The sequence below is a fragment of the Phoca vitulina genome, unplaced genomic scaffold (genome assembly GCF_004348235.1).
Source record: "Phoca vitulina isolate PV1807 unplaced genomic scaffold, GSC_HSeal_1.0 scaffold15, whole genome shotgun sequence".
Classification (NCBI taxonomy): Eukaryota; Metazoa; Chordata; class Mammalia; order Carnivora; family Phocidae; genus Phoca; species Phoca vitulina.
In genome coordinates this window covers 39,192,349-39,212,477 of record NW_022589718.1, presented here as the reverse complement: position 1 = coordinate 39,212,477, position 20,129 = coordinate 39,192,349, and the positions used below count along the sequence as shown (strand labels likewise).

Below are 20,129 nucleotides of genomic sequence, written 5' to 3'. Positions count from 1 at the left end.
TGTGATCTCGGTCTTTGAATTCAGCATTGTGACGGAGGCCTTTTTCCAAATGCTTGGAAACTTTGAGAACATAGTGTTTAATGATGGCATAGGGATATAATGTCATTTATTGACAAAGTTCCTTGTTTATTATTCAGTGCTTTGCAAATGAGAATGCTCTGTAAAGTCCTTGTCCTGAACTTTTCCAGCGGTTTGAGTTTCCGTCCGAGGCACCAAGCACTGAGGCCGTGCTAGACGAGGGCTTGGCGAGGGCTCGGGTTGTCTAAGCGGCAGGTCATCCGGGAGCCGTGGGAACAAGGTGCAGCGTGCAGGTGCTCACAGCCTGACCCCGCGTCTATGAGGTCGGACACAGGACCTTGACTTAAGGTGGACCGGGCAGTGCACTCCCCTGCTCTGGAAGCTATCCAAAGTATGTCCTAGTGTTGATGGAAACTTCCAAAAAAATCCAAAGCCCTTTTCAGGAGCTCCTGTTGCTGTGGGCTGGGCCGTGAGGGGCAGGGCTGCGTGCAGAGACCCCCAAAGAGAAGGGGTGGTTGCAAAAAGCAGGATCTGCCACAGGAGAGGAGGCTGCGGGTTTCTGGAAGGGACGCCGCGCATGGGGCCCCGGCTCTTAGGGAGGGTCCGTCTCCTTGGTGGGGACATGCTGTTGGCTCATCACAACAAAAGGTCACAGTGGGCCTGGCCTGGCAGATGCTCATCACCACCTGGTTTTACTGCCTCAAAACCACCTTTTCCACTCAGCAACCTTCCACATCTTCATGGAATTCCAAACACTGGACAGACTGCGGGGGCCGCCGCCCAGAGCCTCACGGGCTCACACGGAAGCCGCAGACCCCCCAGAGTAGCTTAGATGGCTCACTGTATTTGGCATTTGCAAAGTGGGACTGGTGTTTCTTTTTTTTTTTTTTTTCTTTTCTCCAAAATCATCATCTTTGTGAGACTGAAGTTTCCTCTCTCGCCCTGAACTCACCCTCACATTAGCTTCAAAGTCATCGGGAAAAAATGCAGCACAAATCAAGATGTGGCTGACTTTCATCAATACACCATATTCCTTCTGATGATCCGGGTTAGCCAAGGCAGCGAATAATCACATAAAGGCCCCTTGGTCAGTCTCAAGAGGGAATTACGAACATTTAGTTTCTGCATCCGCACTCGCAGCGGGCAGTATCTGGACCATCCTGACGTGAGGTGGTCTTACTGTGCAGACGGCTGAACTCGGACGTGTCAGGCCACCGTTCTTCATTTCTCCTTCAAAAATAGTGGCTAAGATATCGCCGCGAGGTCAGTTAGCATTTCAGCTGCCCTCCCCTCTGTGCAGGCCCTTCTTTGAACGGAAAACACACTGTCATGAGAGGACTTGGGATCCAGGGCACTGTCTTGCTCCGTGATCTCTCTGCCGGGCGCCGTGCCTGGACCCTGAGCAGAAAGTACGGTTCTGCGTGGCTGTCCGGGACACCTCGAGCATTGTCCCCAGACCTCACAGAGTCCACGCCCACGGAGGACACACGAGTGAGATCACATGCTCTGTGCGAGGCTTGTGCGGATGTGTGGACGGCGCAGGTGCCGCAGGACAGGAAAGACGGGACTCTCTGCCTTACGTCCCACCCAAACCAGAGCAGAACAGAAGTTGGAGAGAAGGGTCTCCATTCTATTTTCAGTTTGTGCCAACAACAGTATATGAGCAAGTGACATTAGCAGAAAAGGCACTAGGTTGGGACTTCCACAGTTGGTTTTTTTTTTTAAGATTTTATTTATTTGAGCGAGATCTAGAGTGTGTATGCGGGGGCAGAGGGAGAGGGAGAAGCCAACTCCGTGCTGAGCAGGGAGCCCGATGCGGGGCTCGATCCCGGGACCCTGAGCCTGAGCTGAAGGCAGACTTAAGTTTAACTGAGTGGGCCGCACGGGGCACCCCAGGACTTACCTAGGTTTTAATTAAACTCTGTAGGTAAATGGTGTGTGATCTTGGACAGGGCTCTCTTTTATAAAACCAAGAGCTTAAAACTTTAAAGATGACAACATGTGAGTTTTTATTTAATTTTGCCATATTTCAATTCCACTGGAACTTGAAGCATCCTGAATAAGTTACCTAACTAACGACTCCAGCACTAGGAATAAGGTACCTTAAGGGGATTCCTACCCTGAAGATGAACTCTACTTATATTTAAGGTTGTGTGGCTTCCATCCATTTTCAGGACTAAGTCAGATTCATTAACTGATAAATACTGGTAGCCATTTAAACATACAGAATTGCACCTCAAATAATCAGTTATGAAATATTTCAAACATAATAAACAATGTAATAAAAAGAAGTACATACATTATCCTTTTACCCTTTATGCTTTACATTTAGGAAAAAAAAAAAAAAAAAACAAACAAATATTACCGAGTTGGTCCCATTCCTTCCATTCTTCTTGGAATCCCTGCCTATCCTCTTCACATTCCCAAAACATACAGTATTTTTTTTTCGTGTGTAAAATGTATGTAAATGGTATCACACAGTCTCTTTCTACAAACCGCCAACCCTCAAAAATTCAAAATTGTGTTTTTGAAATGTATTCACAGCGATACATGTAAATCTAGTTCATTTTTAACGTGTACCGTAATTTTGGCAGATCCAAAATCAGTCTAAAAGCAACTTAGTGAATTCTTTTTGTGCAAAAGGACACAAAGCAATCTTTCTCAAGCACAGGACTGATCACCTTACGGCCAGGTCACCTTCCCTTCACTTCACCAACCATCAAGGGATGTCCATTGTAATGGAGGCATTGAGGCTCCCTGGGTGTGGTGGATCTGCTGACCCCGGAGAGCTCCCCAGTGCATCCAGCCTCCTCCTGTTTCTAGAACTGGTCAACCCTGTTTCCACCTCAAGGATTTCCCCCTCGCTAGCCTCTCTTACTCTACCTGCCTCACTGCGTCTCCTCGTCTCCTCTCGGGGTTCAGCATGCATTCCCTATTCTCAGAGGAGTCTTTCCTGATCCCAGAGTAGAAATCCGGTCCAGCCATCATTCTCTCTCAGAATTGTGTGTGTTTCCTTCATGACATAAGTTTGTCATTCCCTTGGAATTCATAGAACAGCTTCAGGCTTGCCTTCCTCGCTGGACCATGAACTCGGTGGGGGCTGGGACCACATCGGCTGGGTTCCTAGATGCTTTCTGGTACCTCGTACACTTCCTGCTACATTGTAGGTGTTCAGTATGTATCTGCCAATAAATGGGCAAATGAATGAAGATTGTTAATTATTTATCAATGTTGAGGTATCCATGGGGATTTAACAGATTGAACGATTGAGGAGAAACTGGGATTTATTTGGCTCAGGTAATCTCTCATTTCTGACTCCAGCTTTCCATCATTGGTGAGACACTCAGATTTATTTCAGTGGATGCACAGAACAGATTTACTTTGGAAGAGTCAGGCTTACCCACATCCTGCTCAGAATTGCATCTTATAGCTACAGAGTGCAGCATGGTTTTGCAATTCACGTGCCTCTTTCCAGACGCTCAGTGATTCTATCTGTAACCTTAGTGTTCACACGGTATGTTTGGCTAAATCTGTAATTCTTGAATCTGGACCCACAAGGACAGACAGATGCTTCTATTTCAACATATCCTGAGTTTGCGCTCCGAAGGCACTTCCGGAAACCTAGGAGACAGTGTTTGGAAGGAATGTGCAGACCCGTTGGTTCATCCCTGCAGGCCTGTGGCTCGGGGGCACACAGGACCGTGGGGCAGCTTGCGGTCAGCAGCCATCTGACCTTGCTGCAGGTGGCCTGTCAAGACCCAGTGCTCCCTTGAGCCACCTGCAGTAGCTCGTCCCATCCCCCTCTCCTTCCCAGTGTGGTCATTCTGTCACCAACAAAGGAACGTCTTGTGCATCCTGGAGCTCTAACATGGTGTGTATCTCAGAACTCTTGAATTTTAAAAAATCCATGATCTGATGGAGAAAGCAGAACAGTAAATCCATTCAACAAATTTTGACCTAGTTGTCAGACTGGGTTAATGTAAATTTCATCTCTCCACCCTGCTCACTCCCTCCCAGTGGGCGGTAACTGGGGATGGCCAAGGGTGCGGACACAGAGACCCCCTCCCACCGCGTGGCCCCCAGCACAGCACGCCCCGAGCTGCCCGCGGAGTGGGGGGGCACATCTCCGCAAGGTGCGGCACCTTGGGCTGGAATCCCAGGTTCCCACCAACCTTCTTGAATTCCTGACCGGCAGGAGGCCGTCCCTGTGGACTCGGGTGGCCAGCTCGTGTGCTGAACAGCTAGAACCATCTCTGGCATTTTTTCTGAGGCCACGTGTTCAACACTCCAGACATGGGAAAAGGGAAAACTGTGCTGTGGTTTGGGTCTGTTGCTAAAGTTTTTGGTTTTATGAGACTAGTAACTGGCGATTTCTGGGCGTCAAGCATTTTCTCCTTTACCGAATCGAGACCCTGGTGATCGTCCTACTTGTCCTTGTCCGTGAGTCGCGAGCATGAACCGGGAAGTTGCTGTGACGGCGCCGGGGGCTTCTCTGTGCACACGGCTGGGATTGTCCGCGCTCGTTCGGTCCTGGTCCAGGCTGTCTGTGATGTTGGCCAGGGTGGGAACCCTCACTGTGCATGCTTCCCGGGGCAGGCACTGTGCTGTGCTGAGTTCTTTACAAACGTCCCAGGTAATCCCCAGGGCAGCGCTGTGAGGCGGGTCCTGGTTTTTAGTTAGAAGGACCGCAGTTTCCAGGGATGGGAATCCCACACAAGTTAGCTTATGTTACAGATGGAATGTACTAGCTCACATCCCTCAGAAGTCCCAGGGTGAGGCTGGCTGTAGGCATGGCTCGATCAAGGGGCCTCTCCTTCCATCTCCTAGGTTTTGCTCTGTGAGTTGGCTTCCTTTTCTTCTACTGAAGACAAGCTTTCCTTTGATTTCTGCTCGCTGAGCCACTGAGGCAGGGCCCTTCCTCCTCCTGCATCAGCTGGAAGGCAGCTGCGTCCGCACAGCCAGAGGCCTGGCCTGAGGCCGTGCTCCGCTGAGCCAGGCCCGGGACGGCCATGTGCTGGGCTGGGCCTGGAGCAAATCTGTAATTTAAAACCCACAACTTTTTGTGATTGTAAAAGCATTATATATGCATTTTAGAGAATGTAGAAACTCAGCATGTTGTAGAGAAGATTAGAAAGCCCATCTTTAATCCAACCCCCAGAGACAACCTCCAGTCCCTTTCGAGAGCTGTTTTGGTGAGCAGTCTCCCATCTCATTGGTAAAACTGTAAAGCATGTCATCCCGGTGCAGTTTCAGAACTTGGTTGTATGTGGTTTACATGTGGATGTTTTCAGGGTTGTTTTTTCTAGTTTCCCTGGTTAACATCATCCATTCAGTCATCAATCAAATGTTTACTGGTTGGCTGTCCTTGGAGAGCCCATCACCGTGGCGAGGATAGAATGACTAAGGAAATCTTCCGTCCTGAATTTCACGTTCTAGAGAAGGGGGATGCGCGGCAGACAAGGGCTGATCCTGCGTGGAGCTAATTTCGGACCTTCTCCGGGAACACAGACCGCACCACCTCACAGGGAGTGAGGCAGGCGGTAACCCCAGACACGGTGCCCCGGCCGGAGCTTGAGAGCGAGGCGCACTGTGGCTCAATGCCCACACAGCTGGCTTGGGGCGGCCAAGGGTCTAAGGCACAAACCTGCACGAGGACGCAGGTGTCTTGGACAGATGGCTCACTGCCTCCGTCACCAGCCGTGGACTCTGGACTTGAAGAATAGCTATTATGTAAAGCTTTTATTTGGGAAATTCCCAATAAGGTTACTTGTTCCCATTATTCCCTGCCAAAGATTCAACCCCCTAAAATTACAAAGATTGTAACTCCCCTAATAACTCCCACGAAAGGGCTCCAAGCAGGTGCCCGGGCACCGCCGTCTGCTTTATTCTCAGAGCTGGGTGGGGCATCCAGTTTCTAGGACCCTGTGGACGGGTTGCCCTGAGCAACGGACTGGGCTCCAGAGACTGTAGGCTTCCGTCCACTGAGCCTGTGGATGGAGCTGAAGTCCCCTCCCTCGCGGTCAGCGCTAGTGATGGACCGATCGCTTCCAGAGGCATCGGGCCTGGAGCTTCTGGGCATGTGCACTGGAGCCAGGGTGCTGGTTCCAATTCTGGCCCTGACACTTAGGAGCTGCCTGCTTGAGTCATTGCACGATGCCGGTGAGACTTCCCCACGTCTCATGTCCTCTTCTGCAAAATGCAGCTAATGGAAGCAAGGCCCTCGCACGTTTGTATGATGCTCACCCAGGAGAACCGTGCCGGGGACAGGAGACGTGAGCTGTCACATTTATTACTCCTGCTGTGTAGTCCGGCTGTGTCACAGTTCATCTGGTCTTTCAGGAATGTCCTTCATAAAATATAGAATTATAGATTGTAGTCTGGTGGAATAAACTCTAATCAGTGTCACTTGACCTACTGAAGGGCAGCCACATATTCATCTAATTATCTAATTATCCAGCAAACTATGTCACCAGCCACCCTGTCATTTCTAAACTACACAGAATGTATTGCCTACATTGGTTTTAGGTTCCTGTTACTCACTGAGTATCTCCATGCTTGAAACCTATTATAAATCTCTTGCAGGCAGACTCTGGGGGCTACTACTTTTCATGTCTTCTGAGATTCCACACACCACCTTGCTTTCAGCAGCCAGACAGGAGTGTTAATGGGCTGCATTTCCAAATGAAGAAGTATTTTGTGAAGGATGCTTCCCCATGGCTGGCTTTGGGCTTTGTAATTTGACCTCCTAAAACTCTATTCCCTACTGTGAAGGGTACTCAGGAAATGTGAACCAGGCATGGGGGTGAAGAGCATCGGTCAGCCTACAACCTGGGTGCCCTCCCCACCCACCTGCTCAAGGCCGCCTCCAAAACTGCCAACTCATTTAAATTGGGGCCCGAAGAAGAAATCATCTTGAAAAGCAATATTTGTATGAACAGCTGAAGCAAATCAACACATTCTATAATCAAATCGAATTCCTGAGGTTCCCTACAAGTTCCTAGGACTCTATGGTGGTTCTTGTATTCATGGCTTTCTTTGTTAATGAACCTCACATCGACTATTTGCTGTTTACTGGGAGAACGGTGTCTTTCTGGTGTTGGGGAAGGCACACGGTGGGCACGGTGCAGGTGCTGTCCCAGGGACCCTGGGACCTAATGGGGTGTGGATGGAGATGTATATGGAACAACAGGGTGGGCAGGACGTGGACAACACTGAGGAGGAACTCCTTACGAGCAACAAAATCTGCTACGTGTCGCAGAAGCTCAGATGAGTCTCCTCAGTCTATTAACAAGTATGTTTTTTTAAAAAGCTGACCCTAATAATTTAAAAGGAAGATTCTTTTAAGCAACCTGTGTTATAATGAAGCATATTTAGTTTTAAATAAACTAACATCCACATTAGATACATAAATAGTGTCCACATTAGGAAATCATACAATCATTTTTAAAAATTCCTATTAATAGTCAAGAAATTCATGGAAAGAAACTTTAAAAAATTCTGTTTAGGTATTTATAAGGTCAAGAAGAAATTCATATCCGTCAGGGGGAAATGCTACATAAATTATATTTAAGTAACACTTGTTCTTACTGAAAGGTTTTCTAACTAGAGTCAAGAAGAAAGCCTGTGAGTGTCAGCCATGTCTCCGCCCGGCGCGTCCCGATAGCCAGGACTCTGTCTACTCTCTGATGCAGCAACCCCCAAGGTGGTGTTCGGGGCAGCCCCTGATGGTGACCTTCCCCAGGCCACCATTGCTTAGGGAGTTTCAGTTACTTCCAATGACCAGGATGGGCATCCAAACAGAGTCCTCCAGGAGCCTCTTCGTGGAATTCTGATTCTAGAACCAACCACAAAATGGGGGGAGGACCCTGACTTCCAACCCAGAGAAATTTGACATGAAGCAACTTAGCAGAGTTGCTGATGTCTCAGGACTGTTAATGCCCAATGGGCTGACTCCTCCCCATCGGTTTTAAGGTGAAATCACAGTAATGGTCATTCTGGGGGGAGGAAAGATAGAGCTGTTACTGTTGAGTTTCTCTGACACCGTTTGAAAAAGAAACAATTCCTCTGCCTAATGTCCTCATTTCTCCTGTGGAATCTGATCCACCTGTTCTGCAAGGTGGTGGGTGAGACTCACAAGAGGCCAGACACTTGCAGTGCTGGGGACGTGGCTTCCCTGGTGGAGGGACTGCTGGGGTCGGCCTCCCAGCTCCTAACTCAGCATCACCGCGCCTGACATCAGAGTGGAAGGCTGTCCCGCATCCCTGACAACGTGTGTGGGGCATTGCCACGGCTGGCTGGACAGGCACAGGGATTCCTGACGTGGTCGCTGGGTGCAGGGCCAGTCGTGGGGCTGAGCTGGGAAGGACTGTCACGGCTCCATCCCAGGGAGGCTGGTATGACCGGCTCTAATCGCAGCCCGGGTGCACGGGGCGCCCGGTGAGGAGGCGTCCATGGAGCGGCGTCAAGCCACCTCTGCTGGAAATATCGTGCAAGAGGACACAATTCCAGAACGCTCATGTGTGTTGGCGAGGAAAAGTGGTATCGTCATAAGAACTCTAGAGGCATGGTTTTCTGGAGAATTGCATGTTACTCTCGCTGGTTGGCTGGGCTGAGAACCATGTCTGTGTCTTGGAGGCCACCAGACCGCGCCAGCGATCAGACCACCCGCTACTTGGGTTGTGTTGGTTTCTTTGTGGAGCCACAGCCCCTGCTTAATTGTAGTTACAACAACATACTTACCGGCCTGCTTCTGCAGGGCTTTTAAAACAGAGTTCCAAACTTAGGCTTTAAAAACATGTCCTGTTCTACGCCTTTTCTTTCAGTATGATTTACATGAAGACAACCTTTAGGGCTCAGGTTTTTATTCATTCTAGCAAGTCAAGCCAGCGAAAGAGCCAGGAAGTTCTGGAACCCTTTCTCAGGCCACAAAAAGAAATAAAACACTAGGTTAGTCCTCTGAGGTCTACGGTCCTGTGCGGTGTTAAAGAACGAGCCTAGTAACAGCCAGTTCTCAGATTTTCTGACATTAAGATTCACACATGTGTACGTACCAGCACACGGGCGCACGCATGCTCACACACACACACGCACGCACACTTACCCTTCGACCCTCTATGTCCATTTCTCCCACCCCTGACTCCGACAACCTCTGTTCTCTGTATCTATGAATTTTTGAGTAAGATATGTTAGTGCATCTTAGTTCTATCAGACTTTCCCTCGAATGCCCTCGCCGACTGAGCAAGCACCGTTCATCCTTGGGACGGTGCCACACGCTTTGCTTTATCGCTGCTCCGAGCGTCCCAGCGTGTTGCCACACTCCCTCGCCGTGCACCAGCGTTCACGGCCACCTCGCTGGGCGTGGCAGCTCGGGACAGGATGGACGGCACAGAGACAGCATCGCGGCGGGCCTGGGCCACAGCTGAGTCAACACCGGAGCGCGTTTGTCCTGCTGGCCTCCTCCGCGACCCACGCACCCCTGCAGGCCAGGCTTTCAGCTCACTCAGCCTCTCCTAGCCCGGCATTTCCGTGCATCCTGGACGCTGCCTTGCATACAGTGATGTGCCATGGGAGTTACCGATAAAGATTTCTGGGAGAGAGAGAGGACGGGAGAGGGAGAGAGAATGGAATGTTTTGAATTTCCAACTTGAAGACATGTACTGCTAAAATAATGGGAAAGCGTTTTTAGTAACACAGCAGAAGGAAGCAGAGGGCGAGCGGGTATATATGCTCAACCCTGAGCATTTATAAGGATCAGAGAACGGTCTTCAGTAGGATAGGCAGAAATCAGGAGATGCTGGGGGAAGCTGATTAAGAATCATCTGTCTCATTTGAGAGGCTAACCCATCCTACCTAATAATGATAAAACTAAGCTGATTTGGTGTTTTTCTTGCCTCTGTTCTCTTCTTTAGAAAGCTAGAACACAATCTGATTCTCCCCTTATGTTCATGGTAAGACTGCTAACACCCCTTTCAGGCTGGGGAGTCTCAGAAGGTTTTGCCAATTTAGGAAAGATTACATTTTAATATTCATCTGCAGGTGCTCACATCTGCCTTCCACATACTTTTTTTTTTTTTTTTTTTTGCATTGGCCTTTCTTTTGCTGCACATGGGCTATTTGGAGAATTGCTTCTCTGAGGTTTTTCAGAGACACAATTCCAAGAATGAGCAGTTCAAACAGATTTCAGAGTTGAGCCTCCGAGGCCAGCTCCAGAGAAGTGTCCTCAGCTCCCTCTCCAAATACTTGTTTTTGAAACCAACTGGGAAAGACTATAGGAAAACTGTCACATATTAGTAAAATTAATAAGGTTAATTATGCTTTCTCACTGAACGTCCTTTACGCATACATCTCATTAGGTTGAAAATAGGAATTTGTTGACATTTGACTGCTTTATATTTTTTTTTCCCCATAAAACAAGCAGTTTTGTTTGGATCAACCCAATGTTTTTAAAGCGCATTGCCTGAATTGGGTTCTCCGTCATGGGCCTCACAAACAGGGCAGGAATAAGGAGAGGGCACTTCTTTTTTTTAAAATTTTTTTATTGTTATGTTAATCCCCATACATTACATCATTAGTTTTAGATATAGTGTTCCATGATTCATTGTTTGTGCATAACACCCAGTGCTCCATGCAGAACGTGCCCTCCTCAATACCCATCACCAGGCTAACCCATCCTCCCACCCCCCTCCCCTCTAGAACCCTCAGTTTGTTTTTCAGAGTCCATCCTCTCTCATGGTTCTTCTCCCCCTCCGATTTCCCCCCCTTCATTCTTCCAGGAGAGGGCACTTCTAAAAAATCCCTAAGTTGTTCTGTATATCTTACTCATCAAACTCTCCAGCAGTGAAGAGTCACACTCCCCTTTCCCACCCACTGTGAGCCCCCTAACCTGGCAGCGGTGGGGAGTGCGGTAGACCCCCCCCGACACACAATAACCCCGCTGAAAACTGCACACTCAAACCCCGTCTCTCTCTCCCACAAACAGGAACAAGAAGAGTGTGCTGACACCATATGGAAACACCTGATATTCCAACAAAGGAAGAGGCTCCTGACAGATGAGCGAGGAAGGCCAGTTCTCCTGCAGTAATGGTGTTTTTCTAACACCCACCTGGCAAGTGAACTATGGACAAACCCCCCGGGGAGGGGGGTGCACAGTGTGGATGCAGACACATCAGGAGCTGCTGATGCCGGGACAGGAGACTAATAGAAACCCGAATCACAAATGGGAGTCTTAAAAATAAAATCAAGCTCCGTGGGGTGCGCTCCACAGGAAAAGGAGTTAAAACCCGGCTCTTAGGTTTAGAGGCAGCCTGCCTTGGACGGGTTCGTCCTGGGACGCAGTGATGGAACTGATGGGATGAAAAGTAAAGTGAGGAACACTGGCCCAGAAAGAAGGGGCCTGCCCTGGTTTGTTGGCCGCTCCAGGTAGCTCGGCGCTGCGGAGAAGGAACTGCAGATAACCCGGAGGCCGTGGCGGGGCGGCACCTGCCGGGAAGCATCCGTGCGCGGGCCTGGAGACAAAGCCACGGAGACACCCCCCCGCCCCCGCACTTGGCGAGCCCGTGCTGACGTGCCTGCCCTTCAGAAGTTCAGCTGGGAGTGCACACAGGGCCCACACAGTCCTCCTCGCGGGAGAGGGCAGCGGCGTGTGAGCCGAGGGAACTGTGCGCACAGAAGGGAAACTGGATCGCGCGGGCCCGGACGAGCCCGTGAAGCTAGACCCCGAGGGCAGCGGTCGACCTTGAGCAGCCCGAGTCAGGGCGCCGTCATGGTGCGCTGCTGAGCGGGGGTCTGGCGGCGGCGGCGGCGGCGAAGGCCGGCGGCCCCATGGAGAACCCGGTGCCCCCCTGCGCCCTCTACCCCAGGGACGACCAGGGCCGCGGGGCCGAGGCCGGGGGCGCCTTTGCGCAGGGAGCGTGCGGCCAGGCCGGGGCCCGGGGCGGCGCTCCCGCGGCTCCGGGAGAGGGCAGCCTGCAGCCGCCGGACGCGCAGACACCCTGCAGTCTCAGCGCGTCGCTGTGCTTCAGCTCCGGGGACGACTCCCCGCCGCAGTCTCGCGCCTCCGCGGCGGAAGGCGCAGCGTCCTCCCCGCCCTCGCGTCGCAGCGGCCGGCTGGTGGTGGAGCGGCAGTGGGGGGTCGGCAGCGCGGGCGCCGCGTCCCCCGAGGAGCCCGGGGACCCCGAGCCGCGCGCGTCCCCCGAGGATTCTGTGTCCCCGGAAGAGCCCGCGTCCGCCGAGGAGCCCGGGGACCCCGAGCCGCGCGCGTCCCCGGAAGAGCCCGTGTCGCTCGGGGAGCCCACGTCCCTGGAAGAGCTCGTGTCCCCCGAGGAGCCCGTGTCCACCGAGGAGCCCACGTCCCTGGAAGAGCTCGTGTCCCCCGAGGAGCCCGTGTCCCCCGAGGAGCCCGGGGACCCCCCGCCAGTGCCCCCGGGCGTCGGGCCCGCGCACGGGGAGCCCGACCTGGTCATCGAGGTGTCCGGCCGCCGGCTGCGGGCGCACAAGGCGGTGCTGGCGGCCCGCAGCGACTACTTCCGCGCGCGCGCGTCCCGGGACGTGCTGCGGGTGCAGGGCGTGGGCTGGGCGGCGCTGCGGCTGCTCCTGGCCTACGCGTACAGCGGCCGCATGGCGGGCGTGCGGCCCGACAACGTGGCCGAGGTGGTGGCCGGCGCGCGCCGCCTGCAGCTGCCGTGCGCCGTGCAGCGCGCCACCGACGCCGTGGCGCCGCAGCTGAGCCTGGCCAACTGCTACGACGTGCTGAGCGCGGCCAAGCGGCAGCGACTGGCCGAGCTGCGCGACGCGGCCTACCGCTTCATGAGCGACCACTACCTGGACGTGCTGCGCGAGCCCGCCGTGTTCGGGCGCCTGTCGGGCGCCGAGCGCGACCTGCTGCTGCGCCGCCGCCTGCGCGCCGGCCGGGCCCGCCTGCTGGCCGCCACGCTCGGGCCGGCCGGGGAGCGCGCGGGCAGCCGGCCGCAGAGCCCGTCGGGGGACGCGGACGGCCGCGGCGACGCCGCCGTCTACTGGCTGCACGAGGCGGCCGGCGAGTGGCGCGAGCTGACGCGGCTGCCGGAGGGCGCGCCGGTGCGGGGCTGCGGGCTGTGCGTGCTCTACAACTACCTCTTCGTGGCCGGCGGCGTGGGGCCTGCGGGTCCCGACGGCCGCGCGCGCCCCTCGGACCAGGTCTTCTGCTACAACCCGGCCACCGACCGCTGGAGCACCGTGCGGCCGCTGCGCCAGGCGCGCTCGCAGCTGCAGCTGCTGGCCCTGGACGGCCACCTGTACGCCGTGGGCGGCGAGTGCCTGCTCAGCGTGGAGCGCTACGACCCGCGCGCCGACCGCTGGGCCGCCGTGGCCCCGCTGCCGCGGGGCGCCTTCGCCGTGGCGCACGAAGCCGCCACCTGCAACGGCGAGATCTACGTGTCCGGGGGCTCTCTCTTCTACCGCCTGCTCAAGTACGACCCGCGGCGCGACGAGTGGCAGGAGTGCCCGTGCAGCAGCAGCAGGGAGCGCTCCGCGGCCATGGTGGCCCTGGACGGCTTCATCTACCGCTTCGACCTGGGCGGGGCCCGCGGCGACTCGCAGGCGGCGGCCCCGTCGGCCGGAGGCGTCAGCGTGCTCCGCTATCACTGCCTGGCCAAGCAGTGGAGCCGCTGCGCCGCGCACCTGCGCCCCCCGGGCGCGCCGTCCGGCCTGCAGCCCTTCCGCTGCGTGGCGCTGGACGGCACCATCTACTGCGTGAGCCGCGCGGGCACCTGGCGCTTCGTGCCCCCGCAGGACAGCGAGCCCGGCGCGGACGTGGGCGCGGGCGAAGGCGGCAGCTTCGAGCCCGCGCCGCTCCGCGTCCCCTTGGACGCCCGAGGCGCGCTCTTCCCGTTCGTGCTCAACTTGCCGGAGGAGAAGCCAGACCGAGGCGAGGAGGGCGCCGCGTAGGGCGGGAGGGGGGTGCGGGGGGGCACCTCCCTCAGGGACGCCCCCGTGGGCGGAGATCCCACTGGGAGGGGGGCCGAGGAGAGAGTCCTGGCGTGGGCGCCGTCCACGCGGACCATTTAAACACTTGGCAGTTGGAAGCTTGTCGCGGGGCCTTGAAGACTTTTTGCAATGCTGTTCTAAGGTCTGCTGCCCTATTCTGCGTTCCTTTCTTGCGCCGCTATGCTTAACGGGGTCCACGGCATGATACGTAAGGTGCGTGCAAATAGGGAACCTTACAAATCGGACACGGGATATCTGAGGGAGAAGGAGAAGGAACTGGAAGATGAAGCCTCAGGATCAGTGGGTGGGTCCCAGAGGGTGCCCGGGCGTGCTGGGGGTGCTCAGGGGCACTTGCGTTCCGGAGTCGGGGGGAGAGCTGGCCAGACGTGAGTCTGCGCAGTAGCCTCCTCGCTCCGCCCGGAGAAGCCCTGGGCGCACAGCTCCGGCCTCGGCGGCGCAGGGGACACCCGGCCCTAGGCCACCGTGAGCTACATTGGTGAGCCGCTGGAAGGAGGCCACACTTCGATGGCTTGAGGCTTAAGCTCATTACCGTAGCTAGAGCTCTTAAAACTTTTCTAGTTTAGTTAAAAGGCTCATGTCATCCTGGTTCAAGTGTGGGTTGGGTTAGTTCCCGATGTCGCAAGCAGGAAAGGTGGGATCTTTGCTACAATGTGTCTCTTGTCCAGCAAGCGGTGGGAGGATTTCCCCGGCCGAATGCAGACGCCACAGAATGGGCCTCACCCCCCTCTCAAGGGCAGCTCCATCTCACCTTTCAACTGAGATGGGTTACAGATTTTTAAGGTAAAGGGTGTTAATGATTATGTCCGATGTCCTAGTAATGATTTACTCTTACTTCAGAGAGCAGACCATGAGTAGGAAGAGCTGAGCCACAAGGACGCTTGTCTATTTTAAAAGGTACCTTCGTCAGGTATCCTATACATGCTCAGCCACCTTCATATTTTATAATGGGCTCAAAGAAATGATTACCCCTCCCCCTCCCCCCAAGAAGAAGGCTAAAAACAGTCTTTTTGACACTTCTAAAGACGAACACGTAGGCACATTTGGAACCCACTACTTATGATGTTCTAAGTATGTATTAGGTGATTCTGACGAGGGAAATTAATTTTTACAAGCATGATGTGGCAGAGTGACAAGAAGCATATTGACATAAGGGGAAGTAACATATATTTATAATGTAATTAGCAAGTAAACTACATTTTCCTAATTGAATTCCAAAATACCCTAATAGAATTAACATGAAACTCAGTACTTTGAGAGGTCACAAGCATTAAAAAGAAACCAAATGATTGTTTCTCATTTGTTATAACATTTTACTTTCCAAATAGGTGTAGACAGAGTTTATGATTTATTAAGAATTTAAGTTTAAAGTATATGCTCACAAATAGAGGCAAACTGATCTGGATTCTGAATCCAATCCATTTTTTGATTATAATAGGAAAAGTACACATGAAAGTCACTGGCAGTTAATTAGAGGAAATCATGCACCCCTTTACTACTCTTAACTTCTGAATAATCCAGTGATGGGGGTTGACGTCTCTGTAGCAGTAGTGGGTCATTGGGAAATAAGTTATGCTTTTTAAAGAGTCTGTGATTAAGAAAGTTATTGGTTAAGTATGTTTAGGAATGACCAGCTTGCATCTTTATGCATGTGCTGGAGGAATGGGATTTACGATTTCAGTTAGAGTATGTTCCAGTGATCTGTGTGCTTGCTCATGGTTGCTCATGAGCCAAGAGGATATCTTGGCAGCCTGGCTCATCATTTTAGGAAAGAAGGACAGACTTCATATTTCCTGGCCTTCTCTAGGAGTAGAATGCAGAAATGGTAGTAGAAAGAGAAGTTAGAGCAAAGGAAACAAATAATGTTCTTTTAAAGAAACGTACGCCTTGTATCGGAGCACATTTTCCTCTAGAATGTTACTATATTTATGCTAAAGCTTTTATATGAAATGGAACCAGGCTAATATTTTCATTCCTTAAATCTCAAATTCATAAAATACTATCACTGTGATTTTGCTTGAGAAATCATTCCTGTTTACTGTTTCAAAACAAAATACTGTGGAGATGGGTTTCCAGAGTAGACCCGTCCCCACAGGAGCACCCGGGAAGTGCTGGGTGGCAGGTGCCAAGAGCCTCACCATCACATGCCCAGCTGGAGTTCTGTATGTTGTTTTATGATTTAATTTAACAAAGGCCAGCCCTGGACATGGCGTCACTCTTGCGGGAACTGGCCTTGGAGCTCCAGGGGCTTGTCCCAGTGGAATACATGAGGAAGCCCAGGGGAACGTAAGGGTAGGCGAAAGGACATAGAAGAATGTGCTTATTTCTAAATAGGAATACCTCAGAGAAACAAATGCCATGGGGACCACTTTATTTTGCTTTTGGGGCCAGTATTTAGAGTTGTAGCCACGAGGCTTGCACCAGTCAAGCAAGCAGAAACACCAGCCCTCTGGGGCCATGATGTGGAGGACTGCTTGTTGGGGGTGGGGATGCGGGGGGACAGTCCCTGCTGAGACTTGCCCCGGACCGCTGATGTTCCAAGGAGGGGCCTTTGCATGTACAACCTGATGCTCCGATCTGCATCCAGCACTGTGTAGGAATACCTATTATTATTCACCCGGTTGCTTGTTTCGCGGCAGACATACTCCTGATGATTGATCTGTCAGAGGCAAGTGAACCTAATGTGTGGAGGAGGACCATCCATAATTCTCATAAAATTAACCCCCGCACACGGACATTTCCACATATTTGAAAGAGCAGTGGTCTTGTCGGGGGAGGCTGCAGTAGACAGAAAAGCTCCATCCTTTGGTTAGCTGACAACCTGTTGTCCATCGAGGTTCATTTGAAACCCAAAGACAGGGGCCTGGAGACGTCTTCTTTCCTGTGTTTATTCTTGGTCTTGGGAACAACCTGAGCACCACAGCTGACTCTTGGCAGCGCTCTGGGGCTGGGTTTGGGACTTGCTGATGGGATTTCTGCGTCTCTGGTGGCACCTTTCTTTTCCTTTAAGAGAACTCACGGACTCTGTGCCGTGCTTTTGCTGCAGTTCAGACTCTCCCTTCTGGGTTTTGCGGCAAGCACTGGACAAATGGAGCCGTCTGCCGCATCTGTGTTCGTGTCTGGGCGGCTTCAGTAAGCCTGGCTCATCCGTGGGTCTCCTGGGTAACGTCCTGTGAGCGATATCGAAACGGGATGTGTTTGAGGTTCTTGGCTGTGTTTCCTAAAGCCAAGGGCGTTTCGGGCCACAGCGCCCTGTGACACCTGCCCCGGGCGGAATGTAAGCAGAAGTGCTGCTAGTGTTCTGTCTTATTGTAGATGCTTTCCTAGCTTACAAAATGTGTTTGGGCATTAAAAAAATGCAGCGTTCTTCCTTTTCCTGTTCCTGTGCGATGGTATTCGTGAGAAGAGGATGGAGCTGGGAAGGGAGACGCGCGCAGGGGCCAGTTGCGCCCGCCCTTCTGCCCGCCTGCGCCCTGCACGGGGAGGCCCGGGCCCCGCGCACCGGTGCAGGGCGCGCCGCTGTCACGCGCGGTGAATCGGCTTGCAGCGAGCTGACACGCAGGCTGGATGTGTCCTCCTGTGAGACTCAAGCTCCTCCAGGGCTCTGACAAGCTGTGAACAGACTGCGGGGTGGCGTCGGTTGAAGACACGCCCGCGCCGCTCCAGGCCCGGGTTCGGCCCGCTGACGCTGTGCGCGCAGGGCATGTTTGTTGCCGCTTCGGTTTTTCACACCTAGGCGCAGTTGCTGTGAAACCTTGTACATGTCCGCTTCTGCCGAGATGAAATAAATCATTGGAAATGCTAGTGCTCCTGAATCTGTGCAGTGGTTGCTTGTCTGCCCCCGCAAGCCCCCCTTTGCGCCCTCCGCAGGAAAGCGTGCTCACCTGGGCTGGGGAGATTCCAGCCCTGCCAGCGAGGCCCCCGCGGGCCTCCCCATCTGTGAATGAGGAGTGTGGTGACTCCCGAGGGAAGTATTTAAGTGTTAGCTCGGGGGTCTCTTCATACTTACAAGGTGCCTGTCCACGTCTCCGCCCTCTCACCTGTCCCCTCCGCCCACAGGTGGTGGCACGTGGTGGTTTCCATGCCAACCACACCCTCTGGGTCTCCATGCTTCTTTAGCTCCTACAAACGGGGAAATCTGTAGACCCAAACATTTCCTTTTACAGTTTGCACTCCCCATGAGCACGGACCTGTGTCATTGTTAATTTGTAAGGGTTCTTTAAGAAATTATTTCTTTTCCTCGTAAAAATATTGTTTCATGGGGCGGGGGCTGGGGGGATGGGGATGTCGCTCAAAGAGTATCCTTAGGCTAGAGTGGACCCAAGAGCTCCCCGACCAGTTTGCTATTTCTAGTTTCCTTATGGCTTTTTTTTTTCCAGCAAAAATGGAATTTAATCTGAACTTTTCCACAGCTGCAACTTTCCCCCCTGAGTTTTGGGATTTTGATAATAGATTGGAATGATTTTCTTGGCCTTTCACATCTTTTAAATTAGATGTAATGTCACAAAACACATGGGCTTTGCAGACCGAGGTGATGAACTTTATAACAAAAGTTGGGGCACATGGAGGATATGGGAAAAGCTCACATTGTTAGTCTAAGATTCTCGCCCCGTGAGAAAGGAGGATTTCTTAAAACCATTTCCAAGAGATGAAATGAAATCTGTTTTCGCAAAGGAGAGTTCATTGTGCTCAAATCTTTAGAGACCACAATGGCCCATTGAGGACCTTCCTTGGGGACCCGTTTTGCCGGTGGCCGGTGGCCCTGCCCTTTGGTGCTAACAGGACAGTGACCTGGGCCCTGGGATGCTTTAGACTGATCTACTGGCTCTGAGCAGATGCTTCCAAACATTCCAGCAACAGAAAGTAAGCAGTTGGATGCACACAGCCATATCCCAAGGAAGTCACGCTATACGCACATTACTGGGTGTTTCAGAGGGTGGGAATCCCTCATTGACAGCTGATCACCGACAATTGGTCATTAAACTCTGTAAAGCTGACCTCTGGTGCTGGCTGGAACTCGGCAGAAAAAGCACAGTGGCAGGAGGTCATCTGCAGTTCATTTCAAGTTGCAGTTCTGTCCCCTGCTAACGGAACGTGTGGGACACTTTTGCTTATTTGCAAACTCGGGATGGAAACACCCGTCCGAATGCTTATGCGGTCAGCCGTGTGCAAATCCCGGCCACAGGCGCCCCTGGGTCAGGGCTTCTCAAACCTCAGAGTCTGGGAGAGTCGCTTTGGGAACTCCTAAAAATACGAATTCCTAGGTCCCAACGTGAGAGATTCCCATTTAGGATGTCTTTGATGGAGCCAGGAGTTTGCGTTTTAACGAACTCCACCGGTACTTCAGGTGCTCGTGGCGGTGTGGCTTGGGGCCTGACCCGTGAGATGTGGGGCCCAGGTCGCTATAGAGCTGTCCTCCCTGCTGACACGTCTCCCCGGCTGGCCCCTCGACCCCCACCTGTCATGGCAGACGTCACCTGTGCTATTACATTTGGATGGCCCCGGAGAGGTTGTGTTCATCACAAACCGTGAGTGGGGGAGGAAGGCTCTAAGAAAGCGCTTTTTATTATAACCCCTTTATAGTCTGGTAAGGGAATCCCGAAAAGTTAGCAAGGCTTGCAATGTCCAAATCCAGTGACCTTGGGCTGGGAAATCAGAGGCAATCTCTGCACCTGAGGACATCAGGGACCCTTCCTGGCAGGCACAGTTTGTGCCGCTTCTGGCCTTGGAGGTAACACAGAACCCAATAGTCCCATATGCCCCCCTCCACATGCACAGCCTCCCCCAACAGCACCCCCACTACAGCATCCCCTCTGGACAGTGCAGTTGGCACCAGTGATGAGCCCACGTGGACAATTGTCATCCCCCAGAGTCCACAGTCTACATCAGGGTCACTGCTGGTGGTGCACGCTCTGTGGGTTTGCACAAATGTGCGATGACACGTACCCACCCTGACAGGGTCACACAGAGTGGTCTCACTGCCCTAAACCCTCTGTGCTCTGCCTGCTCACCCTCCCTCTCCATCCTCAACGCCCCTCTCCATCCTCAACCCTCCTCTCCATCCTCATCCCTCCCTCTCCATCCTCATCCCTCCCTCTCCATCCTCATCCCTCCCTCTCCATCCTCAACCC

At 53.0% G+C, this 20,129-nt stretch overlaps 1 protein-coding gene across 6 annotated transcripts in view; it reads left to right on the top strand.

The window, feature by feature from the left end:
- Positions 1-18,223, top strand: part of KBTBD11 (kelch repeat and BTB domain containing 11) — a 39,470-nt gene extending 21,247 nt beyond the window's left edge. For all 6 annotated transcript variants that reach the window (XM_032413732.1, XM_032413733.1, XM_032413736.1 and 3 more), the window contains exon 2: positions 10,997-18,223. In XM_032413732.1, coding sequence (XP_032269623.1) covers positions 11,839-13,941 — 2,103 coding nt within the window. In that variant the 5' untranslated portion in view covers positions 10,997-11,838 and the 3' untranslated portion in view covers positions 13,942-18,223. The remainder of the gene's footprint in view (positions 1-10,996) is intronic.
- Positions 18,224-20,129: the final 1,906 nt, after the last annotated feature.